The 13,703-nt window shown below is 41.6% G+C and overlaps 1 protein-coding gene across 1 annotated transcript in view; it reads right to left on the bottom strand.

Annotated features, from left to right (window-relative positions):
• Positions 1–13,703, bottom strand: part of stab2 (stabilin 2) — a 140,937-nt gene that overhangs the window by 13,894 nt on the left and 113,340 nt on the right. Inside the window, exons 56-58 of the mRNA XM_041977111.1 lie at positions 5,979–6,128; positions 5,790–5,894; positions 3,855–3,962 (exon numbers count right to left, since the gene is read on the bottom strand). Of these exons, the coding sequence (XP_041833045.1) occupies positions 3,855–3,962; positions 5,790–5,894; positions 5,979–6,128 (363 nt within the window). The remainder of the gene's footprint in view (positions 1–3,854; positions 3,963–5,789; positions 5,895–5,978; positions 6,129–13,703) is intronic.

The raw sequence follows: 13,703 nt of genomic DNA, 5'->3' as shown, positions 1-13,703 counted from the left end.
TTGGCTGGAGCCGGCACACTTCTGTCTCCGCTCCTCTGATTGGTCCAGGCATGGCCAATCAGGCTGCAGTTTGTTAAGCGCCGAGGCCGGTCTGGACGGGAGGCTGGATTGGCATAGGCCGCTTCCCCTCACTTAGTCTTTGTGTGTTCGTGGTAGGAACGTGGCTGCTTAGCACAGGTGGCCTCGTTCCGAGTTATGGTGGATTTTGGTGGTAGCAAGGCCTACTGAGTGCTCTCTGTGTATCGTGTTAGTGAATCTTTTGTGGAGCAGACCATTATTTTGGACACAGCAGGAGGATTCCTGGCTGTGGTGCGTCCCATGTGGGGACTTCAGATGGCTCTGTTTTTAGTTTGGATTCACCTTAGTTTACGCACTCAGTTAAGTTCAGTTCAGGCTCTGCTACACTTTAGTTTGTGTTTCTGCCACAGTGTTTATTTTTGATTTGGTGTTGGGCTAGATTAGTGTTTGGTTTTAGTTGTGACTTCCGTCACTTTAGTTTATGGATCTGCTGCTCTTTTGTTTGGTTTTAGCTTCACCGAGTCTCTGTACAGTCTTTTGGTTTTCACTCGGTGGTTTCTTTGGTTTAGGTTCTGGTATATTTCTTTCAGCAGGTCCTTTAACCCCAGCACTTGTTTATTTTGTGTACTTTTTTTGTTACAGGTTTTCATTCATCGTTCACGGGTTTTAATAAAATGGATTTATTTTACCTTTACCATCTGTCCCCAGCATCATCTTTTGTTACACCCAATCATGCCCCTGAATCGGGTCGTAACAAAAATAAATTCCAAATATTTAGAGACAATGGTGATGAATGAATGTAAATTAGAGTAAAAGAACAATACCACAAATGTACGTTGATATAGATAATATTATTTTTAGGTTATTATTTCTGTAATAATACAGGAAAGTGCTCTATAAAATAAATACAGAGAGGTACAGTAAGGAAGTAGAACCTATTGAATATCCATGAATATTTTAAATCTGATTCTCTTTTAAAAAGAGGGATTTGTAAAAGATTAAAAGAGAAAAAGCTGCTCGAGCAAATTTGGCTGATGGACATAATATTGTAAGAATATTCAAATTGGTTTTAAGTCCATGTCATCTTGGAGTTCAAAGTATTGATAAGAGATCTCCAAAACAATTGATTTTTTCCAAAAACAATATAATGAATTTTAAGGATCCTTATAAAATGCAGGACAAACTTACCTGCTTTGATTTGGCCTTTCTGCGCAGAACCAGTGACGTGACTTTGACAAAGTTTTTTGACTCTGACTTCAACGCACAGACTGTTTCCTTTAACATTTTTTCTTCCAGCAGGTTCTCTTCCAGGATGCTGCTTCTATTTCTTTCACAAAGGCTGATGTTTCATAATGCTGCTAACTCTGATTAACAGGACACACATTTTTTTTTTCTGAAAAGCAGGACTGATGGCATGGATCTGTCTATAGATGAAGAATCAACACTAAATCTTTTTAATTATATGTGTATTTCAAAATCAAAAAATGATATTGTTCTTATGACACTTTGAGCTAAACTTTTACAGGTGATGGGTCCATTTGAAGTGAGTGAAGTAATGTCACATCCAGTCAGACTAAGGAGTAAAGGTGAAACTTGGTATTATCTTAATCAGTGTGCTTGTTGACCTTACGTCTATGGCTTCTACTGATTCTTTGTTTACAGACTGTATCCTGGAATTTCATATGATTCAGAGCCCGACTGCATCTTGTAAGTTTTTGGAAAAATTCCTTCCCTTTAGCATCTGTTAAAGCTGTTCCTCCAGTCTTCACCCCCATTAAAGGTAATCACACCTTATTAGCTAGAACCAGTGATACTGGAATTAAGGTTGTATTATCTCCTTGTTTTGTTGTTTAACTACTGTTAATGTTTCTGATTGGCACAATATGAGTAAATTAATGTTGCTTGAGCTGACCTATGGTGATACTGTGGATGTCACCACCTGATGGGCATATTGCCTGGAAATTGGCTGTAAAGCTGCACAGGGCTCCTGGTCATGTCAGTTACTCTTTTCCTGACTACCACTTCTATTTTAACTAACCATGCTCACATTGGTAGTCTTCTCTCCCGCCATAAGAGATCCACATCAGCTGAATTCTCCATAACTCATAATCCTCCTGTCTACATGAATGCCGTTGGGAGTCCCACAAGGTGTTCCGGATGAGTATAAATTAATGAACCAGGTTGCAGCTGGTTTTGAATCCATTTTCCTGTTTATTACTGTAAATAAGAATGTGGATAGAATAAATTATATCCAATATAATCTCCAAAGGCTGACCATCTAGTTGACTAGAGATGCTTTTCCTGGTCTTTCCTAGCAATTGGATGCTACTTCACTGATGGCTTATCAAAACAGGATGGCTTTAGACTTCCTCGTAGCAGAAAAAGGGGGTGTATGCTCAATGATTCCTGTGGTATTTTTATTCCTAATAATACAGCTCCTGATTACTCTGTTTTTCATGCTTTGGCTGGTCTGCAGTCTCTTTCTAATGAGCTTAAAGAACAGTCAGGTGTGGAAACTCTTTTAATGACATGATGACAGTGAGTGTGACTCTGTGATGTAAGATTTACATTTAGTAGGATTGACCTCTTTGTAGAGGTCAAAAGGGGGAATTGTAGATAAATTTATTGAGGTACTCATCAAGGGATGGCTTGGGTCTGTTACTTATTTTCATTTATATTCTTACTCTGTTAATCATATCTTATCTTTAAGCTCATATACTGACTAACAGGGTGTTCCTAGTAAAACAACATGTGGAATGTTACCCCTAAGGGAAATTTCTGGGTCAACCGGAGTTCAGAGGAGATACCTTGTGTGTGTGTGTGTTTTCTTTGTACCTGTTTTCCAGATCAAAAGAAACCACCGAATGGACGGGTGTCATAAGGAGGGGGGTAGATATCTGCTTGACTGAAGCTGACCCTACTTTTGCAACTGCACTATTAGTCAGTAAAACTGTGTATAGAAAGGAGGAGGAGCTGTAATATATAAGGGTCCAGGGATAGAAAGAAGGTGTCCTGTCTGTTGTGGGCAGCCGGACATCTCTTATGTCTGTTTGCCAGGGATAGATATGGACCCAGGGCTCTGTAATTTGCACATTTCTCATATCAATTGTAATTAATAAATTAGTCAACTGAGAGAAGTAGTCTGTCATATTTTGATCCATCAAAGAACACGCAGGAGAAGACCCTAAAGAAAAAGGTATAAAGAAAATGTGTGGAACAGTACCGTATTAATTAGGAAAGTGGGAAATTAGTACCTGCCTATTTTAATACTATGGGAAGAAGTACCTGTTCTTTATTACTTGTGCATTTTTAAGGTTTTCTCCAACAGTATCCACCTAGCACTGGAGAGGCTACCAGCTAATATTAGAGAGTCTACCAGCTAGCATTGCAGAAAGTACCAACTAACATTAGAGAGGCTACCAGCTAGCATTGGAGAGGCTACCAGCTAACATTAAGATGTTACCAGTTAGCAGTGGGAGGCTACCAGCTAACATTGGAGAGACTACAGCTAGCATTAGAGATGCTACCAACTTGCATTGGAGGGGCTACCAGCTAGCATTGGAGAGGTCACCAACTTGCATTGGTGAAGCGTCAAGCTAAAATAGAAGAGGTTACATCATAACATTAGAAAGGCTAACTGCTAGCATTGAAGGGGTACTTGCAGTGGAATGGTTTAATACAGATTTTGAAAGCATGCAAATGTTAGTATTTGAAATCAAAAGATGAACAAATTTAAAATCTGGTGAGACAGATTTACTTCTATAGAAAAAGTGTTTTACCTTGCTGCCATCTTCATAGACAGTGTTTTGATTGACGTACAGGAGTTCTGTCCTTACCTGTACAGGTGTATCCGTCGCCTACATAAAATGGCCGACATACACAGGTGTTGTTTTCCTTACAGATGGCTTTGGGAGAACAGGGCGGTAAACACTGGAACACCTCAGCTAGAGAAGACAGGGACACCATTAGTCTTCGTCACATCCTTCACCTGTAAACCAGCTCAGTCACAGGAGTCACCGGTAAGTAATGCACCTGTGGGAGTAACCTTTACACCAGGTAAATTATTTCCACATAGGTCGCCCATAGGTAATGTACTTGTGGTAAATGGACTGTACTTATGCAGCTTTTTCTAGTCATGTTGACAACCCAAAGCTCTTTAACACCACATGTCACATTCACCCATTCATACAGCACTTGCACTAGTATCACTCACATTCATACCTGCATAGGCACATCGGCAGTTAACGTAGGGTTCAGTGTCTTGCCCTTCTTGCCCTACTTTAGTATATAGTCAGGGAAGACTGGAATTGATCCAGTGACTTTAAGGTTGGCTGACAACTGCTCTTCCTCCTGCGCCAAGGCTATCATCTACAGTATAAGGCTATCACCTCCCATTTATCTGGGAAATATATAAATACGTTTATATTAATATATATAAACGTACTACATATATATATATAGATATATATATATAAGGGATAATGCCTGATGAGGCGTCTATTATTATTTATATATATATATATATATATATATATATATATATATATATTAGTGCTGGGCATGTTAACGTGTTAAGCGCGTGTTAACGCAGCGCTTAATTAACGCCATTAATTTTTTAAATCTTGCGTTATTTATTTATTGTTTGCTGGACCCTGGCTTTGATGACAGAAACATGAGAAACATGGCGTCCATGTCTCTCTTCCGTGCTGCAGCGATGCTTCTGTTGTAATCAGGAGAGAGCAGGTTTATTAAAATAAAGAGACGTTTTCTATCTGAAACTTAAGAAAGAAGAAGAAGAACCAACAATTATCTTTGTCTGTCTAAACCCATGCAGATGGCAGAACATCGTGATTTTTGGATGGAAAACTACTCCCAACAGCTACTCTGCACCAAGCGGCAACCTCTGCCAGTAAAATGTGAAGCCTATGTGGAAGTGCAAAAAATTGCAGTTCCCTCCTCATCCACTAGGCGCTGGTTCCAAAACAGAGCAAATCCGCAAAGACTCCCATGTTAAAAAGACCAACTTCACATCAGAAATAAACATGTTTAAAGCCTGGTACAAAAATCCATTTTAGGATTAATAGGTCAAGTTTACCTTCATGACAACTGTGAGGGGGGTGAATTTTTTTCTAACCCATCCTTTTGGATTTTATTTAACTCGAAATTCTGCATAATTAGGGATGTGCCCTTTTGATTGACAGGTATCCAATACCGGCAAGAAAGGAGAGTGCAGCACAAACGCGTTTTTTTGCTGGCTAACAGGGCCCCTTAGCTTTAGCCCACCTACCTTCTTTAGCCGGTTAGGTCACGTTAGATCCATGTTGGTTCAGTTAGTTCTTACCTACAGGCAGCTTGGAGTTTGATAGACGTCAATCATTCACCCCCCCCCCCCCCCCAGCTCTACCACTTTGCCTATTTTTTTTATTTTCCGAGAGCAACGGCAGGCGTGACGCTGCCAAGATGCCGATGGTAGGAACTGCCCAACGAGCTTCACTTTTGCTCTTCAGAAACATATGGATGATGTCACATCCTTTATATACAGTCTATACTCTGCACACAGCAAAGGGAATCTTGGTTCCTACACTGCCCCCTACTGGTTAGTGGAATACCTCAGCTTGTGAACAAGGATGTAAACAAACATAAAAGACAGGAGGCCATGATGGACACATGTATATGTGTATAAAAACAGGCATATTCTCAATCTAACGGCACAGCTGACGTCTGAAGTTTTGGATTTCAGATTGATCCCAGAGGATCAGAGAGAGACTGACTCTGCTGGACATCACATAGGTCTCCAGTCCAACCGTCCTCACAGAAGCACTGGCCGGTTCCTTTGCGCCCATCATCACATGACCCGTTCTCAGAGCAGTTACAGGCTGGAAAACAGAGAGGAAGCTGAGAACTGGAGGATCAGGCGATTCACACTCATTGCTACACACTGACTGCAGCGTGCTGCTCACCTTTACAGGTAGGTCCAAAGAACCCGGCGTTGCACAGCTCACAGGCTGTACCTCCGAAACCCACATCACAGGTGCAGGTACCGTTACCAAGGTGACCATCATCACAAATACCGCGATTCCCGCAGGGAGCATGGGCTCCACCTGGACAAGCTGGACAGAAAATATTCAGATTATTTTCTTCACAACTGAAAGAGACCCAATATTTTAATTTAGAAAATATTTATGGTAAAGATTTTTAACAGAGATTTTTACTTCTCCTAAAACCTGATGTCACATCTAACCAGCCAGTCACATGACAGCATGTAGTCATGTAGACATGGTGAAGACAACTTGCTGAAGTTCAAACTGAGCATCAGAATGAGAAAGAAAGGGGATTTATTAAGCATGGGCGGTTTATTCAAAAGGGCAATTGGACGAAGCACCAAAGGGTGAAAAGAAGGGATTTTTTTTTCCTGCATTCTTGCACAATATTAAGGTAGTTTGTAACTCTCGGACACTTAAATCTCCCTCTATATGTCATTGTCCAATCAGTCTAAGGCCGTGCTCCATGAGGTACTGCCCACTTTGGGCAATTTCAGTCTGGTTGAAAATCACCCAGCTTACTGTCATATGCTTTTATTATGGGTGCTAAGGCTGTAAGCATTGAGGCCCACATATTACTATCACTCTATGATTCTTCCCCTTATACTTAACTTTGGTGTGTATCTCCTTCCACAGTTTTGACTCTACCCCCACAAAAGTTATATCAAAACATGAGTCTCGTTCGGGAATGGTGTGCTATGACTTTTTCTCTACAAGTCTTAGGGTGTTCACGTTATTCTCTAAAAACTGTGATTTTTGTGCCATTGAAAATGAATGGGATTTGTCTGAGATGAGCCAAAACCCAGGTCACTTTGGATCCCTAAAACTCTGCCATATTTTCACATAGAAACATCATTCAAAGTTTAAATGGGTCACAAAAAATAAAACTTTGACTGACTCAAACGACATTTTCATATCTTTTATGGTTTTGACACAATCGCAGGTTACATTTTAGGAAAAGTGACAAAATCCTTAAAATCCATCTCCAATCTAGCCGCACTAAAAAAAATTCTCCTGATCCAAGTTAAAACAAATGTGTCTCACAGCCAGAGTTTTTGCTCTACATACACAAATTTTATATCAAAATGGAACAAATTAAGTTGGCTTCAAATGGACATCAGCTCATTGAAAACTTATTAAACAAAAAACACAGACATAGAGCTTGTTCTAACCCTTTGCTCATACCACAACTTTGTCTCGTGAGAGTTCATGCAAGCTTTTGACTAATGTTAATGAGGTGTGTGCTGACTGGCCGCAGAGAGGCCAGAGGTGGAAGGGGGGCTGGCCCAGTGCATGCACAGTGGGTCCGAATCCACTGCAACAACAGCTTAGTGATGGCAAGTGAACCTGACTGAGCAGCAGCTTATGGAATTCAGCCATTTATGTTTGAACCAGACTCCGAGCCTGAGAGTGAAGATACCGAGATGGTGGAAGAAGCACGTTTACAACAAAATGTTTACAAAGATTTACATGGCAGAGCACTTCACCCCACTTATAAAAAAGAAAACAAGGGGCTCATTTGTACTGTACATTACAGGGGGTTAAACTTTTAGGCTCGTCCCTTAGCATTAGTGATAGCATTAGCTGCGTCAGCAATAAAGCATGACTTTATATCATTATATCATTCAACGCCTAAAGCATGACTTTTTGGCACAGAAGAGGGGCTGGCTTATTCAGATAGCCTCCTGTGATGACGAAATCCCAGGAGCAAATTGAAATCATGTGTTTGTGAGACTTTACCCTTGTTGGCGGTTCTGCTGTGAACAAAAGGCCCAGACGGAAAAACTTGACTATCTTCAGAAGAAAGTCAATCAGGGAAGTTAACACTTTGGTCCAATACCAATACACAGAGTGTGTCTCAATACGCGCACTTACGTGATTGCACTGGAAGGTAGTGTGTAGTGCACACTTTTGTGGGTAAATGCTGACCCAAATGGGTCACTGACGTTTTGCACTTACTGGTAGTGACGTACCAGCATTTGACACTGATTCTTCTGTCGCTTTAATTTACAGAATGAATTTCCAATTGATTTTACTTTCTTTTGTTTACTCCTTATTTAATTCCACCTGTAAACTACATTACATCCAACGCTGACGCAGGATCCTCCTCCTATTGGCTGAACATGAGTTAGAACATATGCTTATTTATTTATTTTAAGGTATATGACTCTCCTACATGCTGCCTAATGACAGCACTGCTCCGTTAATATACTTTTTTTTTAGGACAATCCGTCTGACTAGGTTCTTCCAAAATCCAAATCTAAAATCACATCACATACTTGTTTGCATGTCATCATACTTTATGCCATTAAATGCCTTTAAAAATCCTCATTTGTATAACAAAGTACCGTGGCCTATACTGTATTAATCTATCGCAGTAGATAATAGAAACCATCAGCACACAAGTTCATGTGTCTTTGCACGTCTCCCCCATACCTATTAGTATAAAGTGCAATTTAAAACACTAGTAAAACAGCTTTTAAATATGCAAAGATATCTTCACGGAATTAAAGTACTTTACATTATTCATCTGTTTTTATTGGTGTTTACACTGATACAGTTCACGTCTGGCAACAGGAAATGATTGTACTAAAAATCATGGTTTAAAATATGAAATGCAGTAAGGAAGAGGCTAAAACTGGGATGCAGCAAACCTTTTTATTGAAACATTTTATTGAATATTTCTCTCTTGCCTCCTCTTGTTCTCCACAGCAGCGTGCTAGCCCCAGGTGGTAAATGCCTCAGTGCCACTGCTGGCTCGGTAGTTTGATGCCACAGTGAACACACACTGGCAGTTTATATGAAAGCAATCATTGTTTATGTTTATATGTACTTTATGGGTATTTTGCAGACTCTTTTCTAAAGTGATGTACAGTCAGCTACGGCTTACTCAGCGGTACCATCGAAACAGGCCAGTTCTCTAACCAGTGGTGTTTCCTAATCAGTTTTCAAATCAAGGACCATTTTGGTTTGTGCTGCAGACACCACAACATGAATAAACATATGGAACCTCTAGCATTCATCAGTAGAGTTAGCCCATCATGTGTTTGCTCACTACTTTTCAAGATGTAGTGCCCTACTTTTTTCTCTCTGGACATTCGAACACCCCTACAAAATGGTGTAGTCCTTATATAGGACACAATGTAGGAAGTAGGGTGCACATTCGGACACAGCCCAAGTGTTTCTAACTGTCAGTTCCTGTCAGCAAAGGTGGGGGCCGTTGTCATGACGACTCACTGAGCACCAGTTGACTGTCATACTAATGTATAAACAGCTAGCATTGCGCTGTATGTAGATCACATGGCAAATCTATGGAGAAACTCCTTCGCTTTTTAAAAGAAAATTCTTTCTGTTGTTGTGGTATTGAGGAAAAATTGGCAATGAAAGAATTAAGAACCCACAGATGAAATCTAAACATAAAACAAGTTTCATCTAAGGGGGTAAAAACTTAAAACTGCAGACTTTTGTGGAGCTGGTGCGGAAGACCTGGCTAGCAGGCCGTAAAGCAGCTGATGCTTTATTCTGCTTCACCTGTGGGCTGTTTCATCCAGGTGGTGCCATGGCAGACACCAGCGCATGGACAACTACAGGACCAACATGCACCATCTGTCTGAAAAGGTGAAGAAACATGAGTTGTCTAAGACCCATGTTGAGCGTTGTCTGAAATTTTCAACGTTTGAACTGGTGAACATTGCCACACAGTTGGATGAGAGCTAAAGGCTAGCAGTGCGTCATCACAACGATAAGGTGAGCAACAACCATCACATCCTAGCCCGGCTCTTCAACTGTGTGAAGTTTTGCAGTGTTTGAGTTAGCCTTTGTCTATGGAAAGACAAAAGTTAGAGCGTCAACAAGCCTGGTGTCTTCCATGGCTTCAATGGCATGGTGGTATCATTAGACGAAGGATGTGAGGAGCACTTAAAAATGGCCACAGTTTTCAAGGGCATGCCAAAGACTGTGCACAACGAGCTCCTGGAGTGCATGCTCAGACTTGCTTGTTTATGAGCAGTTTTCTGACATATGTAGTGGCAACATAACTTACAGGGAAAAAAAAGACTTTTCCTCACCACTCATGAAGGATGTGAAGTCCAAAAAAGAGGCAAAATGGATTTAAAAAAAATTACATCTGATTATTATCTACAAAATCCACAGTTACAAACAGATGAAAACTGCTGTGACGGTCATAATAAAGTTTCACGGAGACACAAAATATTGATAGTCAGAAAACTGTTGCTCCACAATATACCCAAATGCCTCATAACAAAATAAATATTATTCATAACATAAATAATTTCTATGTGGCTCTAACATCCCAGCCCCTAATTGTTCTTGTGAACTACAAAACAATTACTTTCTTACATGTCCTTAGAGCCATACAAGTAACATTTAAAAAAATAAATAAAACACTCGGATTGAGGAGGAGCAGTGTGGTTTTCGTCCCGGTTGTGGAACAGTGGACCAGCTCTACACCCTCTTCAGAGTCTTTGAAGGGGCATGGGAGTTTGCTCAACCAGTCTACATGTGCTTTGTGGACTTGGAGAAGGCATTCGACCGTGTCCCCCCAGGGACTCCTGTGCTGTCCGGTCCCTGTACGACCGGTGTCAGAGCTTGGTCTGCATTGCCGGCAGTGCAGTGTGGAGTGCTCTCTCTGGGTCTGCAATAGGGTCCTGCCCCAAGTGTGGGAGGTGATCACGTATCTCGAGGTCTTGTTCACGAGTGAGGGAAGGATGAAGCAGGAGATCTACAGGCGGATCGGTGCGGCGTCTGCAGTGATGCAGACTCTGTATCAGTCTGTCGTGGTGAAGAAGGAGCTGAGCCAAAAGGCAAAGCTCTCGATTTACCAGTCGATCTACATTCCCACCCTCACCTATGGTCACGAGCTGTGGGTAGTGACCAAAAGAACAAGATCGCGAATACAAATGAGCAGCATAGTTTGCTAGTTTAGTTCATCAATGAACTTAATGTTACAAACAGACATATGTATATTTTTTGGATGGACACGGTCACTATTACTACGGTAACTTAGCGGGCTTACTTTGGCTCTGTTAATTTGACAACTAACCTAAACTTATATATTATGCTTATTTTGTAGATGGGTGTATATTATTCATTCATTCATTCCCCTGACATTTTCCCTTCACAGGGCAAATAAATATATATAGGTAGATATGTAGATAGTTCAGCACTTCTTTAAATTTATTTGAGGTTAGCAGCTAACCCTTTTAACAAGTTGCCCTTCTAAGTTAACTGTAGTAGAAATAACACTTTAATTGTAAGTCACTGTGTATATGTAGTGTCTGCAAATGTTTGTTTGTTTGAACAGATGGAATATGCTGATGGAAGCCTGAAATTATCTGATTCCATTGAGGCAATGGAGATTAAAAAGGCTAACCAGGGAAAGCCGTGGATGTGACCCTTGTCACCAGAAACTGTGATGGATAAGGCTTGGAGCGCCCTGCTGCAGCAAAAAGGAGATCCATCCAACAGAAAACATTTGCTGGGTTTCTTTGGAATCCAGTTTGGTGTTTTCCGCAGACAGACCTTTAAGTGGGTTCTGGAGAATTCTCTCGGGTATGCTGCTTACCTTGTGGTCTCAATAAAGAGGGATCCCGCAGGCGGCAGCAAGACTCGAGAGAACATGCACACAATAAACAGTGTTTTAGGGAGTATGTGGAGCTCTTTCCTTCAGGCAGAATTGCCAAGAAGGAAGAGCAGTATGTTGGGAAAGCGTCCCAGCAGCCACCATGCAGCAGGTTTCTGCTCAGAGTTCTCCATCACAGCCTTCTCCTCTCAAATGCTGCTCTACTGCTTCCCTGTCCTCTCTCTTGGTCAAGAAGATGCCAAGCGAGCAAAACCTGACAAAGATGGTGAAAAGGCTGGTGTCTCCCTGTAAAGTCAAACCATGTAAGGAAAGATGTAATTGTATGGATTACAATTTATAATTACACTGCCATTCAGTAGTTGTGATGTTTTATGTTTGTTTGTTTTTGTGTTTTTGTTTTCTTTTTGTGTAGCCTTGGTGCAATCACATACCCAGCCCTCATCCACCGTCAGTCCGGCTGATGATAGAAGAGCTGGTCAGGAGATACAGAATGGCTGGAGTATCTCCTCTTGAGGTGCTTTATGTTGGCAAAGACTGCTGTGGCAAAAGCTTCCTCAGGAGAATGCTTGAAGAGTGGAAACACCTGAACATCTGCCTTGACATTTGGCACTTCATGAGGCGGTTTGCGTTGGGCTGCACTACTGATTCTCACCAGCTTTACGCCACTTTTATGGGGCGCCTCAGCCACTGTATTTTTATGTGGGACGAAGAGAACCTGACTGGCCTTAAGATAGCAAAGCATGCAGAGCTAGCAGCTAAAGGCCAAGAACCTTCTGATGATGATGTACTCCGGTCTATCAGCCAAAGTGAGCTAGCCCTGCACTGCAAGAGGACAACCCGTGGCATTCAGGAGACAGAGTCTCATTGAAAAGCTTATCCAGGCCCTGGATGGGGACAATGGTTGTGACACTCTTGGAGTCCCACTGATAAACTCAGCAAGAATTAGTGAAATCTTGAAATCCCAGAAGAAACACGTGGCATGCATTCAGGATCCTCCAGGTATTCAGCTTTACTTGCAGATGGGAACTGTCCTGAAGGGAGGTCACCGTCTGCCGATGTACTGCTGTGCCCGAGGTCCAACATCACAGGAGTATTTTCATCTTCATCTAAACCGTTTCATCCCCAACATTGTCATAAATTTATTTACCAAGGCATTTCATGACTACATTGAAATATTACATAGCTCCTGAAGAATTAGATTATACGCAAGTCTTCTTCTGATTGTAAATAGAACAATAACAATCTTAATCTTAATCTCTGTTTTCTGAATTACTTTATAGGCAAGTGATGTCTTCTTCCAGGCCTATCTTTTGGATGGGTTGTCAACATGGAACGAGGACCGGGCTGTGGCAGCATCGATGGATGGGCAATCATGCTCATACAACCATCTGCTCCATCATGCTGCTAACACCCTAGCAGAGGAGGTTCTGGGCTAGAGGATCATCCATTATGTTGGGCCAAGAAAATACATTTTGAAGGCGAGCTTATTGGTGTGGAGTACCTCTACCAGCAAACAGGAAAAGTCCTGCAGGACTACAAAACAGCAATTGAAGAGTCTGAGACCGCTGAAGTTGAGGTAGATGAAGGCTTCACAGAACCTGAAGAATTTCAGGACTTGACAGTGCCCACATTACAGGCAGAGCAAACACTTGCTCTCACCTCACAAGCATCTGCAGCTGCTCTTGGTTCCTCAGCAGCCCCAGCTCCTCAGACTACTGCCTCTGTGCCTCCTATTTCCCCTGTGACATTTTCCCCCGTTACCTGTGACTCATTCATTACCTCAACATCAGCGTCTGCAACTCTTTCACCTGCTGTGACTCCCCTGCTCTCCCATTCCACAGCAACAGTTTCTGTTGCTTAAGAGTCTGGTGAGTCCATGCCACCATCATCTCCCACACACTCAACACCGCAAGTTGTTCCTTACACCACTCAGTGGTACAGACACAGAAAAATAAAGACATAGCAGACAGGCATTTAAAAAAGAAAATACTCAAAAAAGACAGACATTATAGTCTGCAGCAAGTGCCAAAAGGACAGGAAGC

The sequence above is a fragment of the Melanotaenia boesemani genome, chromosome 23 (genome assembly GCF_017639745.1).
Source record: "Melanotaenia boesemani isolate fMelBoe1 chromosome 23, fMelBoe1.pri, whole genome shotgun sequence".
NCBI lineage: Eukaryota > Metazoa > Chordata > Actinopteri > Atheriniformes > Melanotaeniidae > Melanotaenia > Melanotaenia boesemani.
Note: the sequence above shows the minus strand (reverse complement) of the source record. Positions and strands in the feature narration are given on the sequence as shown.